This window comes from Acomys minous (genome assembly GCF_964271855.1).
Source record: "Acomys minous genome assembly, chromosome: 16".
Taxonomy (NCBI): domain Eukaryota; kingdom Metazoa; phylum Chordata; class Mammalia; order Rodentia; family Muridae; genus Acomys; species Acomys minous.
Window position 1 is genome coordinate 90,516,906 of NC_140498.1, and position 23,071 is coordinate 90,539,976.

Here is a 23,071-nt window from a genome sequence, read left to right on the forward strand (position 1 = left end):
AGGTGTAGCCTCTGACTCCCCAAAGAATACTCTTCCCCATTTAGGCTACAGTCTCGGCTGGATACAGGAGAGGGCCTGAGAGGAGGGAGGCCAACTGGGGGGGAAAAAAGGTCCTTAGTGGGTTGAGCTTTCCCTGGTTATGCTAAGTTCCCTGGAGCCTCAGGAACTCAAGTGAGCTCAGGCATCAGGGGAAGCTTTCCAGAGTCTCCGAGGATGGTAGGGTCATCCACACAGGCCTGGGCTCTGAGGGAGGCTTTCCAGAGTCCCCGAGGATGGCAGGGTTATCCACACAGGCCTGGACTCTGAGGGAGGCTTTCCAGAGTCCCCGAGGATGGCAGGGTCATCCACACAGGCCTGGGCTCCGGGGGAGGCTTTCCAGAGTCCCCGAGGATGGCAGGGTCATCCACACAGGCCTGGGCTCCGGGAGAGGCTTTCCAGAGTCCCCGAGGATGGCAGGGTCATCCACACAGGCCTGGGCTCCGGGGGAGGCTTTCCAGAGTCCCCGAGGATGGCAGGGTCATCCACACAGGCCTGGGCTCCGGGGGAGGCTTTCCAGAGTCCCCGAGGATGGCAGGGTCATCCACACAGGCCTGGGCTCCGGGGAAGGCTTTCCAGAGTCCCCGAGGATGGCAGGGTCATCCACACAGGCCTGGGCTCCGGGGAAGGCTTTCCAGAGTCCCCGAGGATGGCAGGGTCATCCACACAGGCCTGGGCACCAGTCAGGATGTGTGCTTTCTGAGCCAAGATCTTGAAATGCAGAGAAAAGCTTAATTCCTCCGAGACACATAGCCATGGTGTCTGTTGCTGTTGCCACTAATATTATCAGTATTTTTATCCAGAGCCCAAGGGAGGAGGCCACACAATTCCTGGGCTTTGGAGCCTCCAGGGGTGGGGCCTAGTGGGGAAAGTGATGAGGCAGCCATCTTAGAGCTGTGCCAGGCTGAGGACAGTGTACCATGAAGTCCGGTTTGTGAAGGAAACAACCCTGACGTTTCCCAGACTAACCGGCCCCTTGCCCTGTGTCTCAGTGTCCTGTACAAAGTTAATAGATCTTTCCACAGGAAAAACAATTCCACGATCAAATGAGCTTTGTAAATACCAGGCTTGAGTAAATGCTTTAAACAATTCCATTTATCTGTGTGTACTGGACAACTTGCAGGAGTCAGTTCTCTCCTTTCACCGTGTAGGTCCCGGGATTTGAACCCAGACTTTGCAGCAAGCTCTCCTACCCACTCATCCATCCAGCTGGCCCCTAAGATGTACTCAGTTAATTGCTGGTCATTTTGGAACCAGACTAATCCCTCATTCCTTCAAACAGCATTGATTGAGCATGCTCTGTGCGAGAGGCATTGTGCTTTCTGGAGAGGTACGGAAGGGAGCAAGCAGTCGTTTGTCCCTCTCATTGCATGCTAAAATCTCCAGGGAGGGTTGAGAAGTCGAGGTACAGGGCCCACCCACCCACCCAAGATTTTGGTGCCCTTGGTCTTTGATGGGTCTAGACCACCTGCAGCTTTCCTGGGCTCCCCACAGTGATGACAGCACACACTAGGATTGGGGGTCTTGGGGCTCTAGAGAAAGGTGGGCCATACACTGACCACTGAGATCAGTCCCCTGCAGGCAGGAGCTGGGATTAGTGCAAGGTGGCCACCGTCTTTCCATCCAGGAGAGATGTGATAGCTGCCATCTGATGGAGAAATGCAGGTGACAGAGATGGGGTGAGACAGAGCTAGGGACAGCCTTGTGCCCATGGTAGTCTGAGAGGAGAGGTGAGAAGTCTACTGTGAGATTGGAGTTTAGGGTGCAATCTGGAACCCCAGTTTCTATCTGAAAGATGAGAATGTCCTTGGAACCTGTTTCTAGAACTCAAGAGTCTCCTAGAAATATAGACTGGGAGCTCGTGTGTGTGTGTGTGTGTGTGTGTGTTGGGGAGGAAGACAGTAAAGACTGGATGGCACAAGGTCAAGTCCAAGAGCAGCTTTTATGGAGAGTGGAGTGCATATGAAAGCGAGCCCAATGCTGGGATGTGGTTCAGTGGGTATAGTGTTCGCCTTGCACTTAGAAAGCCCTGGGTTCAATCCCCAGTGCTGTATAAACCTTGAGGCACATACCTGTGATTTCACAACTTGGGAGTTGGAGGCAGGAGAATTGGGAGTTCAAGGCTAGTTTCAGCTACATAGCAAGTTTGACGCCAATTTAGGATAGATGAGCCTCCAAAATAAATAGTGTAGACTGTAGAGTTAGTCCACCTGGGGCCAAATCCTTGCTTCATATCTGTCACCAACCATTCACCTGAGACCAACTGCCTGTGTCTGTGTGTGCCTCTATTGGTTTATCTGTGAAATGGGATATTTTGTACACATAACAGGCTGGTAGGATTTCATGTGTCGATCAAAGTAACAGACAAGACCCCAAGCCTTCCTACTGAGCAACAATCCCCAGCCTCCTTCCCACTCTCTTATGACAGGGTCTCACTAAGTTTCCCAGCCTGGCCTTGAAGTTAGGTCCCACCTATCTCAGCCTCCCAAGTGCTAGGGTGACAAGCCTGCTGGAGCTCGTGCCACTGGTGGCTTCACCCACAGACACTTGCCGTCTCGTGGTGCTGGATGCTGTAAGGTGCATTGTCTGCTGTCTGGAGTCTCTCTTCTTGACCTGCTCTCCCACAGGGACATCTGCCATGCTGGGTTAGGACCCACTGTTTAAAGACCCTGCCCCTAAACAGGGTCATATTCTGAGGTTTGCGGGCTTAGGACTACACCCAGCATTTTGAGGGGAGATGTAGTTAGGTCAGCAACGTTGGTATTTTGTGCCCACCATCCCACAAGGGTGCTAGTTTTCTGTCTCATATCTGTTAATCTGGTTTTTTTCTGTTGCAAAAACAGACCACTACAGGCTGGGTGCAGTTATAAAGAAATAAGGTTTGTTTCACTTATAGTACCAGATGTTCATGATGCATCTGGTTGAGGGTCTTTCCTGGTTCACTCCCTCCTCCCACAAAGCTCCCAGGATTCAATCTTGGGGTCTATACTTGATGGCCTCATCCAGTTCTAGTTGTACAGACCACCCACCCCACCCCCTAGCCACTCCCCCCACTCCCCCCCCCCTTCCCTCTAGATACCATGGAGTTAAATCTGCATGCTCCCAGCACAGGGATTGATCTGATATGAGCTTTGTCTGCCATCTTGTCCTACAGAAGCCGCAGCCAGGCGCTCAGCCCTGAGGCCAGCGTCGATGAGGGTGGTGTATTTGAGAGCCTGAAGGCAGAGACGGCCTCCCCTCCTGCACTCTTCTCAGGCCTGGCAGGTGGCCTGCCTGCCAACCCCTTCCCAGCAGGCCTGGTGCTGGGCTCCACAGCAGGTGGTGGGGACGTGTTCATACCGATGCCAGCCACCAGGGATGAGGCCGGAAGCCGCAGCACCGAAGGAAGCACCTACCACCACCGCCAGGCCCACCACCACTTCCACCATGGTGCCCACCGTGGGGGCTCCCTACTGCAGCACGTGGGTGGCGACCACCGCGGGCACTCAGAGGAAGGGGTAGACGAGCAGCCGGGCACTCCGGCACCCGCCCTGTCCGAACTGAAGGCTGTGATCTGTTGGCTTCAGAAAGGACTGCCCTTTATCCTCATCCTGCTGGCCAAACTGTGCTTCCAGCACAAGCTGGGTGAGTCCCAGGGGGGCTGCGCAGCGCCAGGGAAGGGTTGGGCGTTCGCAGAGTGCACTGTGCTTGAGTACACGGTGTTCTGAGTCAGACCTGGGTTCAGATACCAGCCTAATCAAATGATCTTGAACAGGTGACCTGGTATCTCTGACCCTCGGTTTTCTCCTCCATCCAGTGCGACTGAGATAGAGACTTCTTTCGGCAGGAAGGAGAGTGCAGAGCGTCAGGCACAGCCCCTGCCTTCCATAGCTGTGTGACACTGGCTGTTAATAGTTCTCTACCTCAGTTCCTCTGTCTTCAAATAGGGGTTAAATATAGACAGCTGTTCCTCAGTCCACAATTCTGCATCTATAGATTCACCCAGCTACACGTGGGACATTCAAGGGAGGGCTGGGGTGGCTCACGGGGGTAAGGTGCCTGCCCATAAGCACGGGGACTTGCCTTTAATCTCTAGTACCAGTGTAAATCACTGTGTGAACGGCTGGGCGCACACCTGCCATCCCAGCACGGAAAGGCAGAGACAGAGGGTCTCTGTAGCTCCCTGGCCACGGTCAGTGAGAGACTCTGTCTCACAAAATAAGGTGGATGTGATGGAAAAAGACACCTGATGCCCATGTGTGGCTTCCGGGTATGTGTACACACATGTACACGTGATCACACAACAGTCGGGTGGAAGTGGGTGTCAGTATTGAGCTTGCCTGACCATCGTCCCATCCATGGCACAGTATAAGGCGTTTCTGTCACACTGTGCATTCAGAGGTGAGTCAACCTAGAAAGGGTGCGTGTGGGTTCTCTGCAAATACTGTGACATTCATTCCCTGTTCAGACTGAAGCAGCCACAGATCTGGATGTTCTCAGGACACTCCCCACAGTTGCCGAGGGGTGACGGTCCTTTACTGAATCATGGTGAGGATCTATTTGAGGTCCTGTATATAACATAGAGAAAGTACTCTGCACATGTGTGGCTGTATTTATGTCTTCTGCCTCCACACATTCACATAACCAGAGCTGGCAAGATGGCTCAGCAGAGAAAGTCACTTGGGACCAAACCTGATGACCTGAGTTCAGTACCCATGTAGTAGGAAAGAACCCACTCAAGTACCATCACACGCACACACACACACACACACACACACACACACACACACACACACGCACGCACGCACATGCACACACGCCCACCAGAGCCTGGTACAAAGCAGGTACTCAGTATGACAGGGTATCTGCCATGTAGAACTTAGCCAAGTACCTAGGACACCCACCATTTCATGTTGGTCTCTGTAGTGTGGATGATGCCGCTCTGGCCAGCAGTACTTACAGACTGTGCCTCAGTTACTTCTTCCATTATAAGACAATCTCAAGAGCCAGCAGGGTGGTGGCTCAGTGGATAAAGGCGCTTGCCTTGCAAGCCTGATTTGCTAAGTTCGATCCCAGCACCCGTGGTTCTGACCTACACACACACACACACACACACACACACACAGAGAGAGAGAGAGAGAGAGAGAGAGAGAGACATGTGCGCGTGCGCACACACACACACACACACACTGTAGCATATGGGGCCTCATGCTCAGGCACTCACACACAATAATAATTAAAAAACAAACAACAAAAAAAGAAAATCTCAAGATGAGGCCATCTCTTTGATTTGTATTTTTCCCTCTCTGGGGAGTTCCAGCCAACTCTTTCACCCCCTTCCTTGCTGGAGCCCCCCATGTCACTCCCCTTCCTTCTGTTCCTAAGTGTGGGTGCCAGCATGTCCTCAAGTCTCACCACGAGTTCTGCCAAACTTATGTCTAAGGGTTTTTTTGGTTTTATTTATTTTTTAAGACAAGGTCTCCTCTGTAGCTTTGGCTGTCGGAATAACTGTCAGTTTGTAGCCGAGGCTCACCTTGAACTTGCAGCAATCCTCCTGCCTCCCCAGTTCTAGAATCACAGGCATGTGCCACCGTGCCTGGCCCTGGGAGCTAAGTTATTCTTACGTGTAGTCATTGTTTCTTTCATTTTTTATCAGTTTGTTTGAGACAGTCTTCCTTTGCAGCTTAGCAGACATCAAACTTGGTGTCCTCCTGCCTCAGGGTCCTCTGTGCTGAGATCACAGGTGTGACAGGTGTGCACTGCTATGCCCAGCTTCGGTGTGCTATGTGGTTGTTTTTAATTTACATTTGTTTATTTAATGTATGTGTATGTGTACACAAACATGTACAATGGCACCTATGTGGAGGCCAGAACTTTGGGAGTTCTTTCTGTCCTTCTATAGTGTGGGTCCTGGGAATCGAACTCAAGTTTTCAGGCTTGGCTGCAAGCCCCTTTACCAGCTGAGCCAGCTCACCAGTCTCGTTGTTTAAACCAAAAAAAGAGGCTAGGTTTACCATTCTTACTCATTTCTAATAAAAAGAAACATTTCTACGCAGCCAATCTCTAAGAGTCCTAGTGTACAACAGTCCGATGCCAGCCGCATCTCAGTCCTGTTTGAAGTAACAGCAGGATTGGAAGTCACTCCACTGGAGGAGCAAGCCCAGGCTGCAGCTTGTCAGAGGGCAGTGGTGGGATCCAGTTTGGCCGCATTCTCCCTCCTGCCCAGTCCTCTCCCTGACAGCAGAGATGATTTTCCTCTTCTCCCTCAGCATTATTCTGATTCCTCGTGGTCTCCTGTGTCCCTATTACAAATAACTCCAGGTTCATTTTAGAGTGGACAGGGCAATGCTCCCCAGAGTTGCAGCTGGGGGTTACAGCCTGTTAGCTAGGTGCTGTTAGCTGTCTGTCCATCACACTGAGGGTACTAGGGCTCAGAGACGGACAGCAGCTTGCCTGCCCTCACACAGCAGCAATCACAGAGCTGGAATTTGAACTCTGATCTGGCCACACCACACAGCCCTCTCACTGACCCATGTGAACTCTGTCCGGATGCGAGTGGCCCTGCATCCTTGCTGATGTGCCTGGGGGCCTAATCCCCGGAAGTTGGTCTTTCTCCCTTCAGTTCATAGCTTGCAACTCCAGTAACATGGTGAAAGTTATTTTCCAGCATAGCTCGGGGTCCTGTGCCGGGCTGGAGAGGTCTGAGTGCGTGGAATACAGCATGCCCCCCCTCCAGCTCCCTTAACCCCCAACCCCCCACCCACCCCCACCCCTGTCACCCTGCTCTGTTCTTCCCACAGGCATTGCTGTGTGCATCGGAATGGCCAGCACCTTTGCCTACGCAAACTCCACCCTCCGGGAGCAGGTGTCCTTGAAGGTGAGTCCCCTGTGGCTGCGAGAGTGGTTGACTTGAGACCTGACATGGGTCTGTCCAGGCCAAAGTGAGACTAGCAAACAGATTGGAAGGTGAGGACCTACAGCCTGCGCTGTCCTCTGACCTCCACATACACAGTGTGGCATATGCACACGTGCAGTTATGAATTCACATACCTTTCTCACACATAGACACAATATTTTTAAAAATCCACTCGCTTTCAGGCTCACAGTAGGTGCCTTGGAGCTGTTAGCCACAGGCTTTCCTCTAGAAACGGGATGCCATTGCTCCCTGATTTAGGAGACCTTGGGTTATGCTATCTCACCTTTATGACAGTGACAAACCACACACTCATCTGGCGCTGACTGGAGCTGGGTTCAGTGGCTGCACCTTTAGTCCCAGGACTCAGGAGGATGAACAGGAAAGTAAGATCTGAGGGCCAGGCGTTCCAGCCCCGCCTCCCTCAGCCCAGAGCGGTGACAGCCAACATGCTGCGTGCTGGGCTACTCAGCAAGGCTGCTCAGCCGACTGGCTGTGTTCAGGGTATGGCCACTGATTATCCTCAGCTTGCAGGGCCTTCATCAGAACACCACCCGTCCGAAGAAGGCACTCGACCAGTTCAGACCCATCCAGGTGATCCAATGAGATGAGGCACAGAAGGGGCTGAACGTGGTAGCCTGGCCTGACAGGAAAGGCTAACCTGAGCTGTTTTGCAAAACTGGTTTCTGCAGAGCAGGTGGCCCTGTTGCGTAGTCCTCATCTTCTACCCAAAGCTCGGTGGCATCCCAGGTCCCCTTTCATGTGAGATCCAGGCCGGAGGTGACCCAGATGTTTTTCTTGACCCTCTTTCTCATCTTCTTCATGAAACCCTTTCTTCTGATAACTATAGAAGACTTACCCCCATAGTGGGGCACCTTGAGGGCTGGGCTGGCACCACCGCCCTGTCATCACCATGGCTTAGGTGTTAGGGGCCAGGAGGATGCCTGGATTAGTGGACGAGCCTCCTGGAGGCCAAGCTATAGGAATACACAGATGGCGCTTCGTCTACACAGGCGTATCTTGTTTTGAAGCGGGGTGTGGAGGAGGCACAGTCTCTGTGCATAGCTCAGGCTGACTTGAACCTGCAACCCTCCTTCCTCAGCCTGAGCCATTCCACGTGGTACAGGTGTGGGTTTTGTTCTGTGGCCTCCAGGACCAGCCTTAAGCCTAGGAATCTGGCTTCTTACACATCTCCTTGTCCTTCACCTCCTACCTTTGTGGGGAGCTTCCTAATCCCACTCTGAGAGAGACGGAGAACTGGTGACTGTCATTTATTAGGGGAAGGGGACTGCTCAGTGGGTAAATCTCAGTGATAAGAGTTGTTGGGGGGGGGGAGCTGGAGAGATGGCTCAGTGGTTAAAAGCACTGACTACTCTTCCAGAAGATCTGGGTTCAATTCCCAGCACACACATAACAGCTCACAACTCTCCCCTGTTTCAGGGGATCCAATCCCTTCACACCACCAATGTGCATGAAATAAAAATTAAAATACATTAAATAAAAAAGAGTTGTTGGTCGGGTGGAGGTGGCTCCTATGTATGCGTGTACGTGTGCATCCATATGCACGTGTGTGTGGAGGCCAGAGCTTTGTGTACTGCCTTTCTCCGTTGCCATCCATCTTGTCTCTGGAGACAGCATCTCCCGCTGAGGCAGGCAGCCAGTGAGCGCCACAGATGGCTCTGTCTCTGCTTCCTCAACTTGGCTACACGTGACACCACACCTGGCTTCTTCCATGGGTGCTGGGCAATCAAACTCACGAGTACAGCAAGCATTTGACTGAGCCATCTCCCGGCGCCTGGAGGCGCTTCCTTAGTCCTTAACCGTGACTCCTGGAATAATGGGAGGGTTGGGATGGATCTGTCTGGCTCCTTCTCTGGAAATGTACGTTGCAGCAGAGCTCAGGATTCCGGATCAGGTCTGAGATGGTATGTGTGGAGCATTTGGGTGAGTGGGAGGGCCCTGACCTGCTGTTCCAGCAGAGTGGCCACCCTGGGCCAGGAGGAGACTACCTTTGGAGTGTAGAAAGAATAGCTCACGTATTGGATGGACATACACCTGCCAATAATAAATCTGATGGCCTATAGCTTAGGTAGGAAATAGGAGGTGACATATCCAATAGGCAGAGAGGATTCTGGGAGAGAGCCAGGCATGGGAGATTCAGCTGGCAAGATGTGAGGATAGAACACATCATACCTGAGCACAGGTAACCAGCCATGTGGCAAAATGTAGATTAGTATAATGGGTTACTTTAAGTTATGAGCCAGTCAGAGAAGAGCCTAGCTGTATGGCCTAGGTATTTGTAAAAAAATAATAACAAATTAAAAATATATATATATTTAATGAGTCTTTATTCTGGAAGCTTGGGGCCAGGAGGAAAAATGCCCCTGCAACATTGAAGGGTCAGTGGCACAGGGACCTCCCAGATCCCTCTGTGTGTGTGTGTGTGTGTGTGTGTGTGTGAGAGAGAGAGAGAGAGAGAGAGAGAGAGAGAGAGAGAGAGAGAGAGAGAGAGAGAGAGAGAGAGAGAGAGAAGAGAGAAGAGAGAGAGAGAGCACGCGTGAGAGGGCCCTGTAGACAGGGCTGGCTTCAAACTCACAGAGATCCGCCTGCCTTTGCCTCCCCAGTGCTGGGATTAGAGGTGTGGCCACCACTGCCGGGCTTTCACACCTAATTCTTAGCTCCAGCTTCATCTCAGAGTGAGGACAGTGATGCCTTTGAACAAATTACAGAACTGCTTTGTTGTCTGTTTGGTTTGTTTTAACTTTTACCACATTTGTTTGTTTTTGGGGGTGGGGGCACATGTCACAGCGCATCTGTGGAGATCAGAAAGAAGACAGCTTTGTGGAGTTGGTTCTCTCCTTCCACTGTGTTAGGCCTAGGGATCGAACTCCAGTCCCCAGGCCTGACAGCAGGCTCCTGTACCTGCAAAGCCATCTCACTGGCCCTGTTTTGCTAGTTCTGAGACAGAGTCTCACATAGCCCAGGGTGGCCTCAGACTATGTCACAGAGGATGACCTTAGACTTCTGATCCTCCTTTGAGTGCTAGGATTGTAGGTGTGTGCCATCATGCCCAGTTTGTGACCGGTTCTTAACAGCAATTATAAATGGACACTCTAAGTGCATTCTAAGTGTATGTACACATAAATACTCAGCAGCACCCTGGGGGGACCCGTATGTAGTGAGAGTCCTGGAATGTTGGTTTTTTAAAAAACAAACAAACAAACAAACAAACAAACAAAACCAGAAGTATTAGAAGAATGTATTTTCATTTTAATCCCAGCTGTGGAGCTATGGGGCTGCTTCGCAGCAGCTGGCTATGATTAGCCTGGTGCTCTAGCAGAGGCATGGTTTTGACAGCTGCAGATAGTTTCTGTGATTGTGTGACATTTGCAATTCTGGGAAATTTTCAGAGGATATAAATGCTAGAGTCCCGATGGGGGTGGGGGTGGCTGTTGGTCATTCAGGGGGGGTTGTTTGTGTTCTCTTAGTAGTTGTGCTCAAAGAAGAAACAAACAAGAAGAAAGAAATTAGATTCAGGCATCTCTCTCCCCTCTATCCTTCCTTCTCTCCTATCTAGTGATAGGGGGTGAAATGGAGTGGGGAGGTGGGGGGGAAATAAAGTGTGGGAAAACAAGAACCCACAAAGCAGCAAAGACCAGCTACACCCATTTAGGTAGCTTGTTCAGAATTCGGCTGTTTCCTGCTGGGATGGAGCCAATGGGTGTGTGTCAAATGCAAGCAAAGGTAAGTACACAGCCTTTCACCTCACCATCAGCTCTGCTTCCTTCGAAACTTTGAGACAGTGAAGTTTCCACTCACTGAGGAACATTCTAGAATGTTCCAGTACAAGCCCCTTTGGCTTCACAGCATCCTCACTTTGACTTTATCTGCAGGAGAAGAGATCAGTTCTGGTCATCTTGTGGATTCTGGTCTTCCTGGCAGGGAACACTCTGTATGTCCTTTACACCTTCAGCTCGCAGCAGCTCTACAGCAGGTGAGCGGGGGTCGGGGGTGAGGGTGGGGGGCGGTGTAGGGGGTTGGCTGGGGCTTGGAGTGCACAGCTGAATGCCATAGTGAACAAGGATGCCAGCCTCAGGCCCTGATGAAGGTCAAATTCCACCTGTTGTAACACACACATTTTTGTGCGCACACACTCACATGCACATGCACACATACAAGCACTCACTCACCCATACACCCAGGACACCAGTGGATATGCAACTTTGCATTTTCCAGCTGTCACATGAAAAAGAATAATAGGACTATGTGGAATTAATTTAAGTAATAATGTTATTGAACCATCAGCCTTCCGTAGCTGTGGGTTCCCACACTCGTGGAGCTATAACCGCAGATAAAAAGTACTCAGGAAACAGTTAAGTCTGGCCCGATCCATGCAGGCTCTGTCCTGGCTGCTAATCTGGAACCATACAGCAGTATTACTATTTACATGACATTTACATAACATTTACATGGCATTTACATAACATTTGATATTAAGAGTCCTCTTAAACCTGGCTGGTGAGGATGTGTGAGGTTATTTGCAAATCATAGGTCACAGTCCTTGTATTCAGACATCTCTGGGACACCCTGGGACAAATCCTTTATGGGTGCCAAGGGTGACTATGTATCCAAAATACTGAGGCAGGAGGATTTCAAGTTGGAAGCTAGTATGGACCACATAGTGAAACCTTGTCTCAAAGAAGGGAGGGGAGAGAAAGTGGAATGGTGGTTGGCAGGACTGGGGGAGGGGAAAGTGCCATGAATATGGTTTACTGTTTAATGGGCCCTGGGGTTTTGTGAGAGGGGACATGGATGGTAGTGAGAACTGGCCACAGTGTGAACGCGCTTATGTTCAATTACACGTGGGGAGATTTTCCATTGCTCGTTTTTTTCCACAACTGGAAAAGAATGCACGTGCCCCAGCATCTCTTCCCGAGTCGGGGGATCTTTAACTGCACGGGACTGTGGGTGGGATGACTGTGGCTTCATCTTAGAAAAAGTGTTTGGGAATTAACCGAAGGGTTAAGAGAACCTCACCAGAATGCTCTCACTGTGTGGTGCTGCTCAGAAGGGTCTCTGTAGGGGAGGGGAGGGTCTGGCTCTGGACAGGATGGACACTCAAGGAGGGCTCTCGGGTTATGGACCATAACCCCATGCCCACCCCGCTGTGAAAATGGGCCTATGGCCTGGGGTGGCATGGGGACTTCAGTGCAGTCTTGGGAGCCCATCAAAGCATCAGTATGGTGTCATCCTCTGCCCTGGTCCTGTGGTCCAGATGCTAAGTGTGGAGGAGGTGAAGGTTCCCAGAATTAGGGGCGGTTTCCCCATGCATGCTGTCTTCTAGGCACTGCCATGTTCCCGGACTCAGACTGAGTGCCTCTTCAGTCCATGCTTGAGTCAAACTGGCAGCACAGAGCAACAGAAAGGCCACGGGGTTGAGACCCTGTCCTTCCTGGCGCCACCAGTCTCCAGTCGTATGTGGGTGGTTCCAACAACCAGTCTTATACTTGGCTTTTGGCCGTGAGGAAGCACTTTTGCATTGCCGCACCATGAAGAAAAGCCACGGAGATGGAGACACATGCCTGTCATCCTGGGAAACCTTAGCCGAGGGCAGACAGGGGTGTGGGAGGGAGGCTGAAGCCAAAGAGTGGGATGGTGAGTTCAAGACCAGCCTGAGCCACATAGGAAGGCCATGCCTCAGCAGCATGTTGTGCCTGAGGTGGAGGTCAGCCAGTGAGGTTGAGGTCTCGAGGAAAGGGTGAGAGCCCAGCCCAGGCATGAGGTCAGTGTCTCAGACTTGTCCCTGGAAGCCAGGAATGGCCACTGAAGCTGTTGGAGTACAGGCCCCTCCCCCACACACCTCTGTGCCCTGTTAGGTTTCCAGGGCATTTAGAAACTAGCTCTCCATGTGTGCTGTGAGTTCCCCTGTGATGGGGGAAGCAGGTAGGAGCTGTGCTGGCCGTGGTCCAGAGCCTCCAGCCCAGCAAGAAGGGAAGAAAGAAGCCAGCACTCCAGCCAGGCTCCAATCCTAGCGCCATACTCTAGCTGAGGCAGCGTGAGCCGGTGACTTCACCTCTCTGTGCCATGGTGTCCTCAGTTTGGAACGGAATAATCCTCGTGCCTGCTTCATCCTACATAGACCCTTTGGGAAGATGCAATGAGTTGAGATGAATGAAGTAAATAAAGCAGGCTTGGGATGACAGAGGGAGACAGGATGTTTTTACTGCTGTTAAAGTTATGAATGGGATGCTGGGGAGCAGAGCCAAAGTGTGGGCCGTGGACCAGGACCAGTTTAGAAACTGCCTGCTGTCTGCCCAAAGTGCGAGAAGCACAGCAACTGGGCCTGAAATGCGGTCCTAGGTAGTGCATCGTGTTTGCAGCGTTATATGGACAGGTGAAATGGGTTTGTGACCTGCCCAGTCCTGCGCAGGGAAAGTGGGTTTGCACCTTACAGGGTCATAGGCAGGCAAATGGAAGTGTAACCTGGCTGGCACAGACATGTGCAATGGGCCTACATCGTGTCTGGTCACGCACAGGTGCCGCAGGGTGGCACACTGAGTTGGTCCAGTGTGCAGAATGGATTGATTGACAGCAACCCTTCGGCCAGAATACCCAGCTGCACACCCACCTCTGTCTCTTGCCGGTTGTGTGTGACTTGACCTTGTTTCTTTACTTTCCTGTGTCTCTGTTTCCTTATCTGTAAAATGGGAATAGATGACAGTGCAGGCCTCAGAGTTTCTGTTGCTGCTGTCACCACTGAGTGACAGGGTCTGTTGTACATCTGTGATCTCATCCAAGCCTGCCAGTTAAGCTAGGAGGGAGGGAGGGAGTAAGCCCCGATTTGTTGGTGATGCTAAGGTAACTCAGCCAGCCTAGGTGTGAATTCAAGTCTGTCTGGTCCTGATGCCCTTGTATGGCTGTCTTGTGACCTTGAGCGTCATCTCTGAAGCAGAACTCAGCCATGCTCACTGCAGAGCTCCTTAGGAGGGAGAGTTATTAAGATCTACAAAGTAAGGACCTTGGCACAGGGCACAGGGCACAGGGCTTCGCCCTCCACAAGCCTCTCTTCCTCCTTTCTATGAAGACTGTTTTGGATACATGAAGCTGAAGGGGAGGGTGGCAGGATGGGGAGGCACTCCATAGACAAAAATCAAGAACTTGGGTTTGATGCCCAGAACCCTAGCACTGAGGAGATGGAGGCAGGGGCATCCCTGGGCTTGCTAGCCAGCTAGCCCAGCCTGATTGCCGAGTTCCAGGTCAGTGAATGATCCTGCATCAGTAAAAAGGAAACAAAAAAGGGTGGATGGCTTCTGAGGAATGCCTGAAGTTGACCTCTTACCTCTACCTACATGTGCAGGCTCATCTGTACACACATGTACACCTGCACACACATGAATACATATAAACTCGATTGGTGGGCACCTTTACAATGCTCCAGCCCGATGTCACCATTTAACCCTCAAGGGAACTAAGGCTCATAGAGATTGAGAGTCCCGTCTACGGTCACACAGCAGGCCAGTAGTAGATGGAGAAGCAGGCCACAGAGGTGTGATGCCAACATTGGTGACATTTGCAAGGTTCCCCATGAGGGAAAGCTGCCAAGATCCGGTCTAAATGAGTGACTTGGTTTTCTGAACGTCCCCAGCCTCATATTCCTGAAGCCCAACCTGGAGACGCTGGATTTCTTTGACCTGCTGTGGATCGTGGGGATCGCCGACTTTCTGCTGAAGTATATCACCATCGCCCTCAAGTGCCTCATCGTGGCCCTGCCCAAGATCATCCTGGCTGTCAAGTCCAAGGTAAGCGATGGCTGCTGCCACCCATGGCCCCTATCACTGCGCATACATGGGACTTCTGCCACCTCCCAAAGGAAGAAAGAAGGGGGAAGAGCTGATGCAAGGCCAACCGCCCACCATGATGTCCCTGCTGGGGCAGAGCTGATACAAGGCCCACCGCCCACCATGATGTCCCTGCATCTGCTTCCCTCTGTACATTTTCTTCAAAGCTTTCTTTCCTAGAGTTTCATAGAGGGAAACTAAGCCTGTGCACATACCTGGGTCCTGCATCTCTCAGATACGGGTGAGATGAAGGAGAGAGAAACATGTTTTTTGTTTAGATCACAAGTGGGGGATGAGAAAAAGACCCGTGAGAGAGCAGGTGATGTTTATCCCCTTATAAGTCGAACCACCGTGTGGGGGAGATTGGTTGTTAACCAGCTGAAAAACATCCTTTAACAAATTCTGAGCGGAGGTATAAACGTGAGCCAAAACAAGAGACGTGGCCTTTGGAGATTTGGGATAGTTTTGTCTGTTCATTGCTCCACTTTGAGACGCTCCTAGAGAGAACAGCTTGAGGGAAGGCTTCGGGGCTTCTGGCTCAAGCTAAGGTTCTGGGTTCTGGTTGCTCCAGGTTCCAGCAGAAGAAATCCTGCTGATTACACCAGAAGAATCGCTCCTCAGAACTGATAGCCTTAGGATTTCATTATTATATTCTTTAATCTTCTTTCCCTATTATTTAAGTTAGTTGGGTTATAAGTGAGGTGCTTTCAGTTAATAAGCTCATTATAAAATATATTTGCTAAGAAAATTGAGTCTACAGTGAGACTAACAGTTTGTGACTGCACATTTCAGGAACTCTTTTTGTAAAGGTGACTGGAGCTCAGAGGGGAAGGGCTCTGTGATCAATTAGTAGTGCCTGCCATGGGCAAAGGAGGTGAGGTGGGAGCAATGATGCTTTGCAATGGCAGCAGGGAAACGGTTTGGGATGAAGATTTCTTAAGGCATGGTCTTTAGAACCCAGAGGACTGAGCCACTATCATTCACTCCAAGGCAACAGGTTGAATTGTTGAATTAGTCCTCAGTCTTGAGTGACAGCTGACCCAATCCACTAGGGGTTAATCTTTGAGTAGGTTCCTTCTTCTCCCCACCATGTGCTGACTTGGGTGAGCCCAAACCCTGAGATGTTGAGGTTTTCTTGGACGAGGCCATATCTCGGTTCCCTAGCACATCTCTGTGTTCCTCTGGAAGCATTAAAGGAGCCCTGAGCTACCTCCCCAGATGTGCCCAGCCTATAATAACCATGACCGTGGTTCATGCTATGTTTCTATAGGCACCATGAACCTGACTCCAAAAAGTAGCGTGGCCAGTGGTTAGGCACAAGGACTTCGGCATCAGGCACGTTTGTGTCTGGTCCCAGCTGGATTCTTCTCTACCCATGTGCTGTGGGGCAGATGGCAAACCCCTCTGAGCGCCTCACCTGCCTGCTGTTGGAAATCATGCTGACCTGTAGGAACAGTTGCTTTTGGGAAGGAGAAAGTGCTGTGGCTCAGCCCGGTGCATAGGAAACTGCACACGGAGTGCTTCGTGGCACAAGTTCATGGTCTTCCATCCAATATGCTTGGATCACAGGCTTTCCAGTTCTTAGACTGTCTGCATATTCATAATGAGGTTCGCTGGGAATACAATCTGTGCATGCACACAGACTTCACCTGTGTGTCACCCACATGGCGAGAAGGTGGCATCAGACGATGCTGGCACACTTGCTTTCCATTGCAGTGTGTCATGGGAGGTAGGGTGGAGTTTTCCACTTGTCTGAGCAAACAGTTGCAGGTTTTCAGGCATTTGGACACCCTACTTTTTGGTTGGGTTGCTCCACCTGCACCAATATGACTTAATCTTGATGGCGCTCTAATCCAGGGACTTTTTCTGATGTTTGATGTTGCAGAGTCCTGGCCAGGTGCCTGTATGTACAGTATGTACAGGTGCACTGTATGGTAGCTTTGTATTCCAGGACTGGGAGGCCCAGGCTTCCCTATCTTCTCCACGCTCTTTTGGTCCAGTGAATGAGAATTCAAGAGCCGTACAGCCCAACTCCTGGAGGCCAAGTGCCTTGACCAGGAGTAGCGTGCAGCCATCAGCTGCTTGGACAACGTAGGCTACTTCCTACAGGAACACAGGCCTCAACCAGCCACCTATAGGCACAGGGTATTTCACCTATGTGAACCTCATCTTGTCCTCATCCATAGCCAAACATGGAGAACAGCAGTGCAGGCTGGGGAGGAGCCCGAGTATGGAGCACAGCAGTGTAGGCTGGGGAGGAGCTCAAGCATGGAACACAGCAGTGCAGGTTGGGGAGGAGCCTGAGTATGGAGCACAGCAGTACAGGCTGGGGAGGAGCCTGAGTATGGAGCACAGCAGTACAGGCTGGGGAGGAGTCTGAGTATGGAGCACAGCAGTACAGGCTGGGGAGGAGTCTGAGTATGGAGCACAGCAGTGCAAGCTTGGGAGGAGCCCAGGCATAGAGCACAGCAGTGCAGACTTGGGAGGAGCTTGAGCATGGAGCACAGCAGTGAAGGCTGGGGAGGAGCCTGAGTATGGAGTACAGCAGTGCAAGCTGGGGAGGAGCTGGAGCATGAAACACAGTAGTGCAGGCTGGGGAGGAGCCTGAGTATGGAGCACAGCAGTGCAGGCTGGGTAGGAGCTTGAGCATGGAGCACAGCACTGCAGGCTGGGGAGGAGCTGGAGCTGAAGTTAGCAGATATTGTGCCCCTCCCTTTACTGACTTGAGCACCTGCTGGAGTCTCCTGGCTCTGCACAGTCTGCAGGGTCAGCCTGGGAGGCGAAGTCCCTACCAGAGCTTGTGATTGGTGCTAAATGACTTCTGAGAACAGATGGCCAGCAGAGGTCATTTCTCCCACCTACTCTGGCTACTAACAGGAGCAGCTATTAAGCTATTGACCACCTGTAGGGCACCTGGCATTTCCTGGTCATGGACTCGGTCTTTCCATGAGTATCACTCCCTTCTCACATACGTGGAGGTGATGGCAGAGGGTGGTTCAGTGACTTGTCCAGGCGTACAGTCAGAAAGAAGCTAAAGAGCAGTCAGGCCTCACCCTGTAGTCTGAGCACAGTGGCTCTTCTGCTGAGGGTGGACAGAGGCACTGTGCATACCTGCTTCACACAGCAGGCTGACAGTACAGAGTGACACCAGAGGCAGGAATTGCCTTCCAGAGGCTCATGGTCCATCATTTGTGGTGTCCACTGTCATGTGCCTTGTCTTCTTGGAATTCTCCTGTTCTTGTCTCTGGGAGAGGGATCTGGTCACCAAGTTTTCCTCCTGTAGCTTAGGGGATAGCCAATGAGTGAGTTTCATGCTAGGTACCCCTCTCCCCCACCCCCATTTAGCGCCAGCAAGGGAATTCTGGACTATGGTCACCTGATCAAAGCTCTCCCAGGATGGCTGTGGCTGAGACAAACAATGGGCTGCTTTCCAGGCGTGGGCAGGGGACCTCCTTCAAGCCTGTTGACTGGGCATCTTCTAGCTGTTTTGGATGTTGGAGCATGGATGTTGGATGTTGGAGCCCACGAGCTCATAGCTTATGTTCACAACCCAGAAATGATCCTGAACACGTTTTCCTGCTTCTTCCTGGAAACCATCTACTTCTGCCCACTTTGTAATCGTACGAGACTCTGAAGTTGAGCATTCTACAGTTTCACTGCTAGACTCTGGACTTTGCTGCCATGAACCCGAGTGGCCTTTCTCAGTCTCTCCTCTCTGATCCCCTTGTTCTGTTCCTGCCTTGTCAGACAACTGATGTGATGCTTCATCTCACCACTTTTCTCGCCTCCTTACAGCTAAACCCTAGAAGGGAATGAGTGCAGCTAGCTTATTTGGTGTTGGACCGCAGCCTCTCTGTGCATTCAGAAACACATGGAGTGTGTGTGTGTGTGTGTGTGTGTGTGTGTGTGTGTGTGTGTGTATGGGGAGATGGATACATACGTAAACATACATGGATGCATGAAGTAGATGCATGGGAGGGTACTAGGTGGGTGATTGTACATGGTAGGTGAGTATATGAATGAGGTCCGGGGAAGATGGGTGAATGGATAGATGAGTGGATGGATTAGTGAATGGATAAGTGGATGAAGGGGAAGATGAGAAGATGGATAGGAGGATGGACAGAAAGATGGATGGGTGAGTGGATGCATGGAAGGAAGGGGGAATGAGCTGGATGGATGGACAGGTGGATGAGAAGATGGACAGAAGGAAGGAAGGACGCATAGGTGGGAGGGTGGATGAGTGTCCAGATGGATGGATGAATGGAGGATCTAGTCAGCCGTCTTCTCACTTCCTCCACTTTCGACAGCAAGAGCTAGGGTTCCCCCCTCAGCTCAGCTTTCTTACATTGTGCAGATGTCTAAGCAAAGCAGTCCTGAAAACAGAAGTGCACAAAGTAACAATCTCTTCTGTGCTGTAAAGACCATAGGACCTCGGGGAGCACTCATGGTGGCCGAGCATCGCAGGGCGTCACCCTGAGCCAGGCAGTGGAGCCAGCAGGTGGTTGGCTCAGGTACTCTACAGAGAGAGTGCCAGGGCTGAGCTGTGTGATAAGGCTCAGGGCATCTCTCCAGCAAAAAGCAGACAATGCCCTAACGTGACACTGTCTTCTTCAGTCTCATCAGAGGGGCGATGCTTTGACCGCTCTTCACAGAGAGCTAAGAAGCTTGGCAAAGACTGCCGAGCTCCTAGTGACCGCAGGCCAGCCAGGGGGGAGGGGCATGTCCCAGTGCTTCATGAGCAGGGTTCTTCTCTCATCAGTTCCTGCTCGTAGAGGCCTCATAAGGCAAGGGCAGCTATCTTAGACTTTTAAAATACTTTATTTGAGGTAAAAGTCACATAAAGTTAACCAGTAATCATTTAAAAGGGTGTCATTGATTCTGTGACATTTTGTACAGGGACAGTGCAACCAGAACCCCTGTGAAGTTCTAGAACATTCCCACCACCCCTGAGGGAAGCCTATGTTCATTAAACAGCCACTCTGGGCTCTTCCCTCCAGCTCCAAGAAACCACTAATCTGCCTTTGTCTGTGGATTTGCCCCCTCTGTACAGTTTCTACACAGAGAATCACATCATAGCTTTTCACCAAGTTCATCTGCACTGTACATGGGCCAGCACAATTGCACACACCTGTAATCCTAGTGCTCAAGAGACAGAGGCAGGAGGACCAGAAGCTCTGGGCCAGCCCGGTAACACAGTAAGACCTGACTCAAAAGAAAAAACAAAACTAACAAAAACCTCCAGGGATTGGAGGATGCTCAGTGGCTTAGAGAGAACACTTGTCTGCATACAAGGGGTTCTGACTTCAAACGTCAGTACCACAGGACAGCCAGGCATGGCTGCAGGTGCCTGTGACCTCGGCATTGCAGGGAACAGACAGGCAGATCCCAAAATAGCGAGTTTCCCGGTCAGTGAGAGACCCTGTCACAAGGCAGTAAAGGGGAAAGCAATAGAAGATAACTCCAGGGTCCTTCTCTGCTCTCTCTGGCAGAGTGCCCACACTCATATGCAGGTAACACACACACACACACACACACACACACACACACACACACACACACACACCGTCACTGGCATGCACTCACCTCGCTGCAGCATGGCTCTTGCTCCATTTCTTTCTGTGACTAGTGCCCACCCCTCAACTTGGACAGACCTCAATTCATTTAGCCAGTTGTCCTTTGAGGGACTTCAGGGTGCTTTGCACACCTTTGGGCTGGTGTGAGTAGTGCCATAGGAACCTTTGTGCGTAGGAATGCAGACACGGTCTCTTTAGTTTCTTAGATTTGTCTAGTGAGCTCGTCAAGAGTCAGGTCCGTGGATACAGAATCCCTGCCCCTCCACCCCAGGCCAGGCCGGAGTATCTTGTCTTTCCTCTCCTGCACAGGACACCACATTGGACCAGGGGGTGAATGTGGGCCCTGACACCCCTTTCCCACACCTCTGAGGTGTGGGTGACAGTTATTAATGCCTCCTTGGCAACTGTCCAGCTCCTTCCTTGATGATTATTATTTTATTCGGAGAGATTAATGTGCCAGGTCAGAGCATAATCCAGGCTGTAACAAGTGATGTGAATGGCCCTCCCAAGATAAATTGCAGGCTGGGAAAAGGTCCGCAGCCTCTCCTTGCCTGTCTGAGAGCTCTTGAGAATCCTCATCAATCCTTGTCTAGGAGGAAGAAAGCCACGGGTGTTCCTCTGCAGCTGGGGTGGGGCGAGTGGTGGGGAGACACATCTGTCAGGGACCCCTAATGGCCCTCAGCACAGATGCTCCTGTGCAGGCCTCCACGCCATCCGCTGAGAGAGTGGGCTGGCTGAATATTGCAATTATGATATTGGAGGCCTCTGGTATTTGGCCCCGCTTGATGGCCTGACGGGTGGCTGAGTGAGCCACCTTGCCTGGGGACTTGGGGGGTGTTTTCATTCTCTTCTTCTTAATCATCCCTTTGCTGTGACCAATTCCCCAATCCCTCATGCTTCCAGCATGAGGGAGTCTGTCAGGAACCCTCACAGAGTAGCCCTCAGTGAGTCAGGGTCCTTAGGTTAAAGGACCACTGATCCTCAACCTTCACTCCAAATGGTCACCATGGCCTGGCGTCCTGAGCTGCCATTTGCTTTTGTTCGTTTCTTAGAAAGAGTTTCACTGTGATTCCTGGGCAATTTCTAATCCTCCTGCCTCAGTCTCTTGAGTGCTGGGGTTCTGGGTGTAAGCCACCACATCTGGCCCTGAGCTGAGCTGCCGTTTTTCATGATAAGCCCACATGATAGGTTGGGGGTGTGACTTGGTAAAGCACTTGCCTGCATCAAATTAATTAATTAACCCCGTATGGTATATCTTGGGCCTACCAGATCTGCCTTCTACCCCAACTCTCTCCCTCTACCTGGCCCAGCTTCCTTGGGGACTTTGCATTCTGTTTCTCAGGCCCTTCATAGTTCCTGTCCCCTCTGCTTGTGGCAGTGTCACCCTGCTGTTGCCATGACTGTGGCCTTCCCATGGTTCCTCTCTTGGCCTCCCAGACTGCCCCATGCTGGCACCATGGACTCATCTTCCTCCGATAGTTTGTCCACATCTATTGTCTGCCACCCCACCCCACCCTGCATCGCCTCCACTGGAGTGTGAGCTCCGGTACCCCTGGACCTCACGTCTGAGGAGTGTCTGTCCTAAGCAATGTAGTTGCTATGAGTTGAAAATAAAACCTCACCCTAATTACTTGTCAGGGTTAAATCCTGGTCCACCTTCCCTTCCTCGAAGTCCTGTCTTGCTGCAGTTCACTGGCGGCTCTGGGGCCTTTTGGCTTGAAGGGCCATGTAGACTGAGTAAAACCAAGACACCTTCCCAGCTGTGGTCCGCTCACTCCTCTGCCAGCACACCTGTTATGCCGTTCTGCTGTTTCTTTTTGTTTGTTTAAGTTTTGTTTGATTTGCTTTGTTCTAATTTTGTATTGTATTTATTTATGGCGTGGGGGGGGGCACGGGGCACTTGGAGGTCAGAAGACAGCTTGCAGGGGTCACTTTTCTCCCCAGCAGGAAGCACTTTTACCCACTGAGCCATCCGAGCAGCCCTTGTTTCTGGCCTTTTGAGACAGGGTCCCACTATGTAGTCTAGGCTAGTCTGGAGCCCTCCATCCTCCTGCCTCAGCTTTCTGAGTTCTGGGAGCACAGGGATCAGCCCTCACATCCATGCCCACCTGTTCTTAATGAGGAGGCTGATGTTCACCTAGATTCACATGACACCATCCTTCCTAACCCCTGCTGTTCTCAGGAATAGAAGGAAGCAATTGCCTGGTCCACGCTGCCCTTCTTTGTATTGAAGTGAGAGCCTCTTGGCCCTGGATGCTCGAGCTGCGCTGGCCCCCAGCTGTGCTCTGTACATATGCATGTACTTATGGGCGAAGTAACTGAATTCTGCTGCTGCGCTCTCCTCTCCTGCACCAGCCACATTTGCTCAGGAGCCACATGCAGCACCTAGCTGTGTAGCCAACACAGATACAATGTCTCCAGGGCCAAGGCCGGAGCTCAGTGGCAGAGAGCTGGTCCAGGGTGTGTGATAGTCTGAGCCTACCCCATCACCATTGCCAAAAGCTCTGGAGGGTGTTACCATTTAGAGCATCCCACTAATATGGTGAATGCACTTTTCCTTTGGAGATAGCCATGAGCCTATGGGGACAAGGGGTGGAAGATGGTAGCTTAAGAGTGGTGTGTTGGGGGCGGTGTCTAGTTGACAAGGGCTGGGCCTGTGATGGTTAATATTGATTTTCATCTTGACAGGATCTCAGCTCGCCTAAGAGACAAAACTGAGAGCCAGTCTGTGA

The 23,071-nt window shown here is 51.4% G+C and overlaps 1 protein-coding gene across 2 annotated transcripts in view; it reads left to right on the forward strand.

The window, feature by feature from the left end:
- The window catches only part of RNFT2 (ring finger protein, transmembrane 2), a 58,478-nt gene that overhangs the window by 5,465 nt on the left and 29,942 nt on the right, over nt 1-23,071 (forward strand). For both annotated transcript variants that reach the window (XM_084763465.1, XM_084763466.1), the window contains exons 4-7: nt 3,191-3,660; nt 6,816-6,892; nt 10,822-10,922; nt 14,574-14,727. In XM_084763465.1, the coding sequence (XP_084619591.1) occupies nt 3,191-3,660; nt 6,816-6,892; nt 10,822-10,922; nt 14,574-14,727 (802 nt within the window). The remainder of the gene's footprint in view (nt 1-3,190; nt 3,661-6,815; nt 6,893-10,821; nt 10,923-14,573; nt 14,728-23,071) is intronic.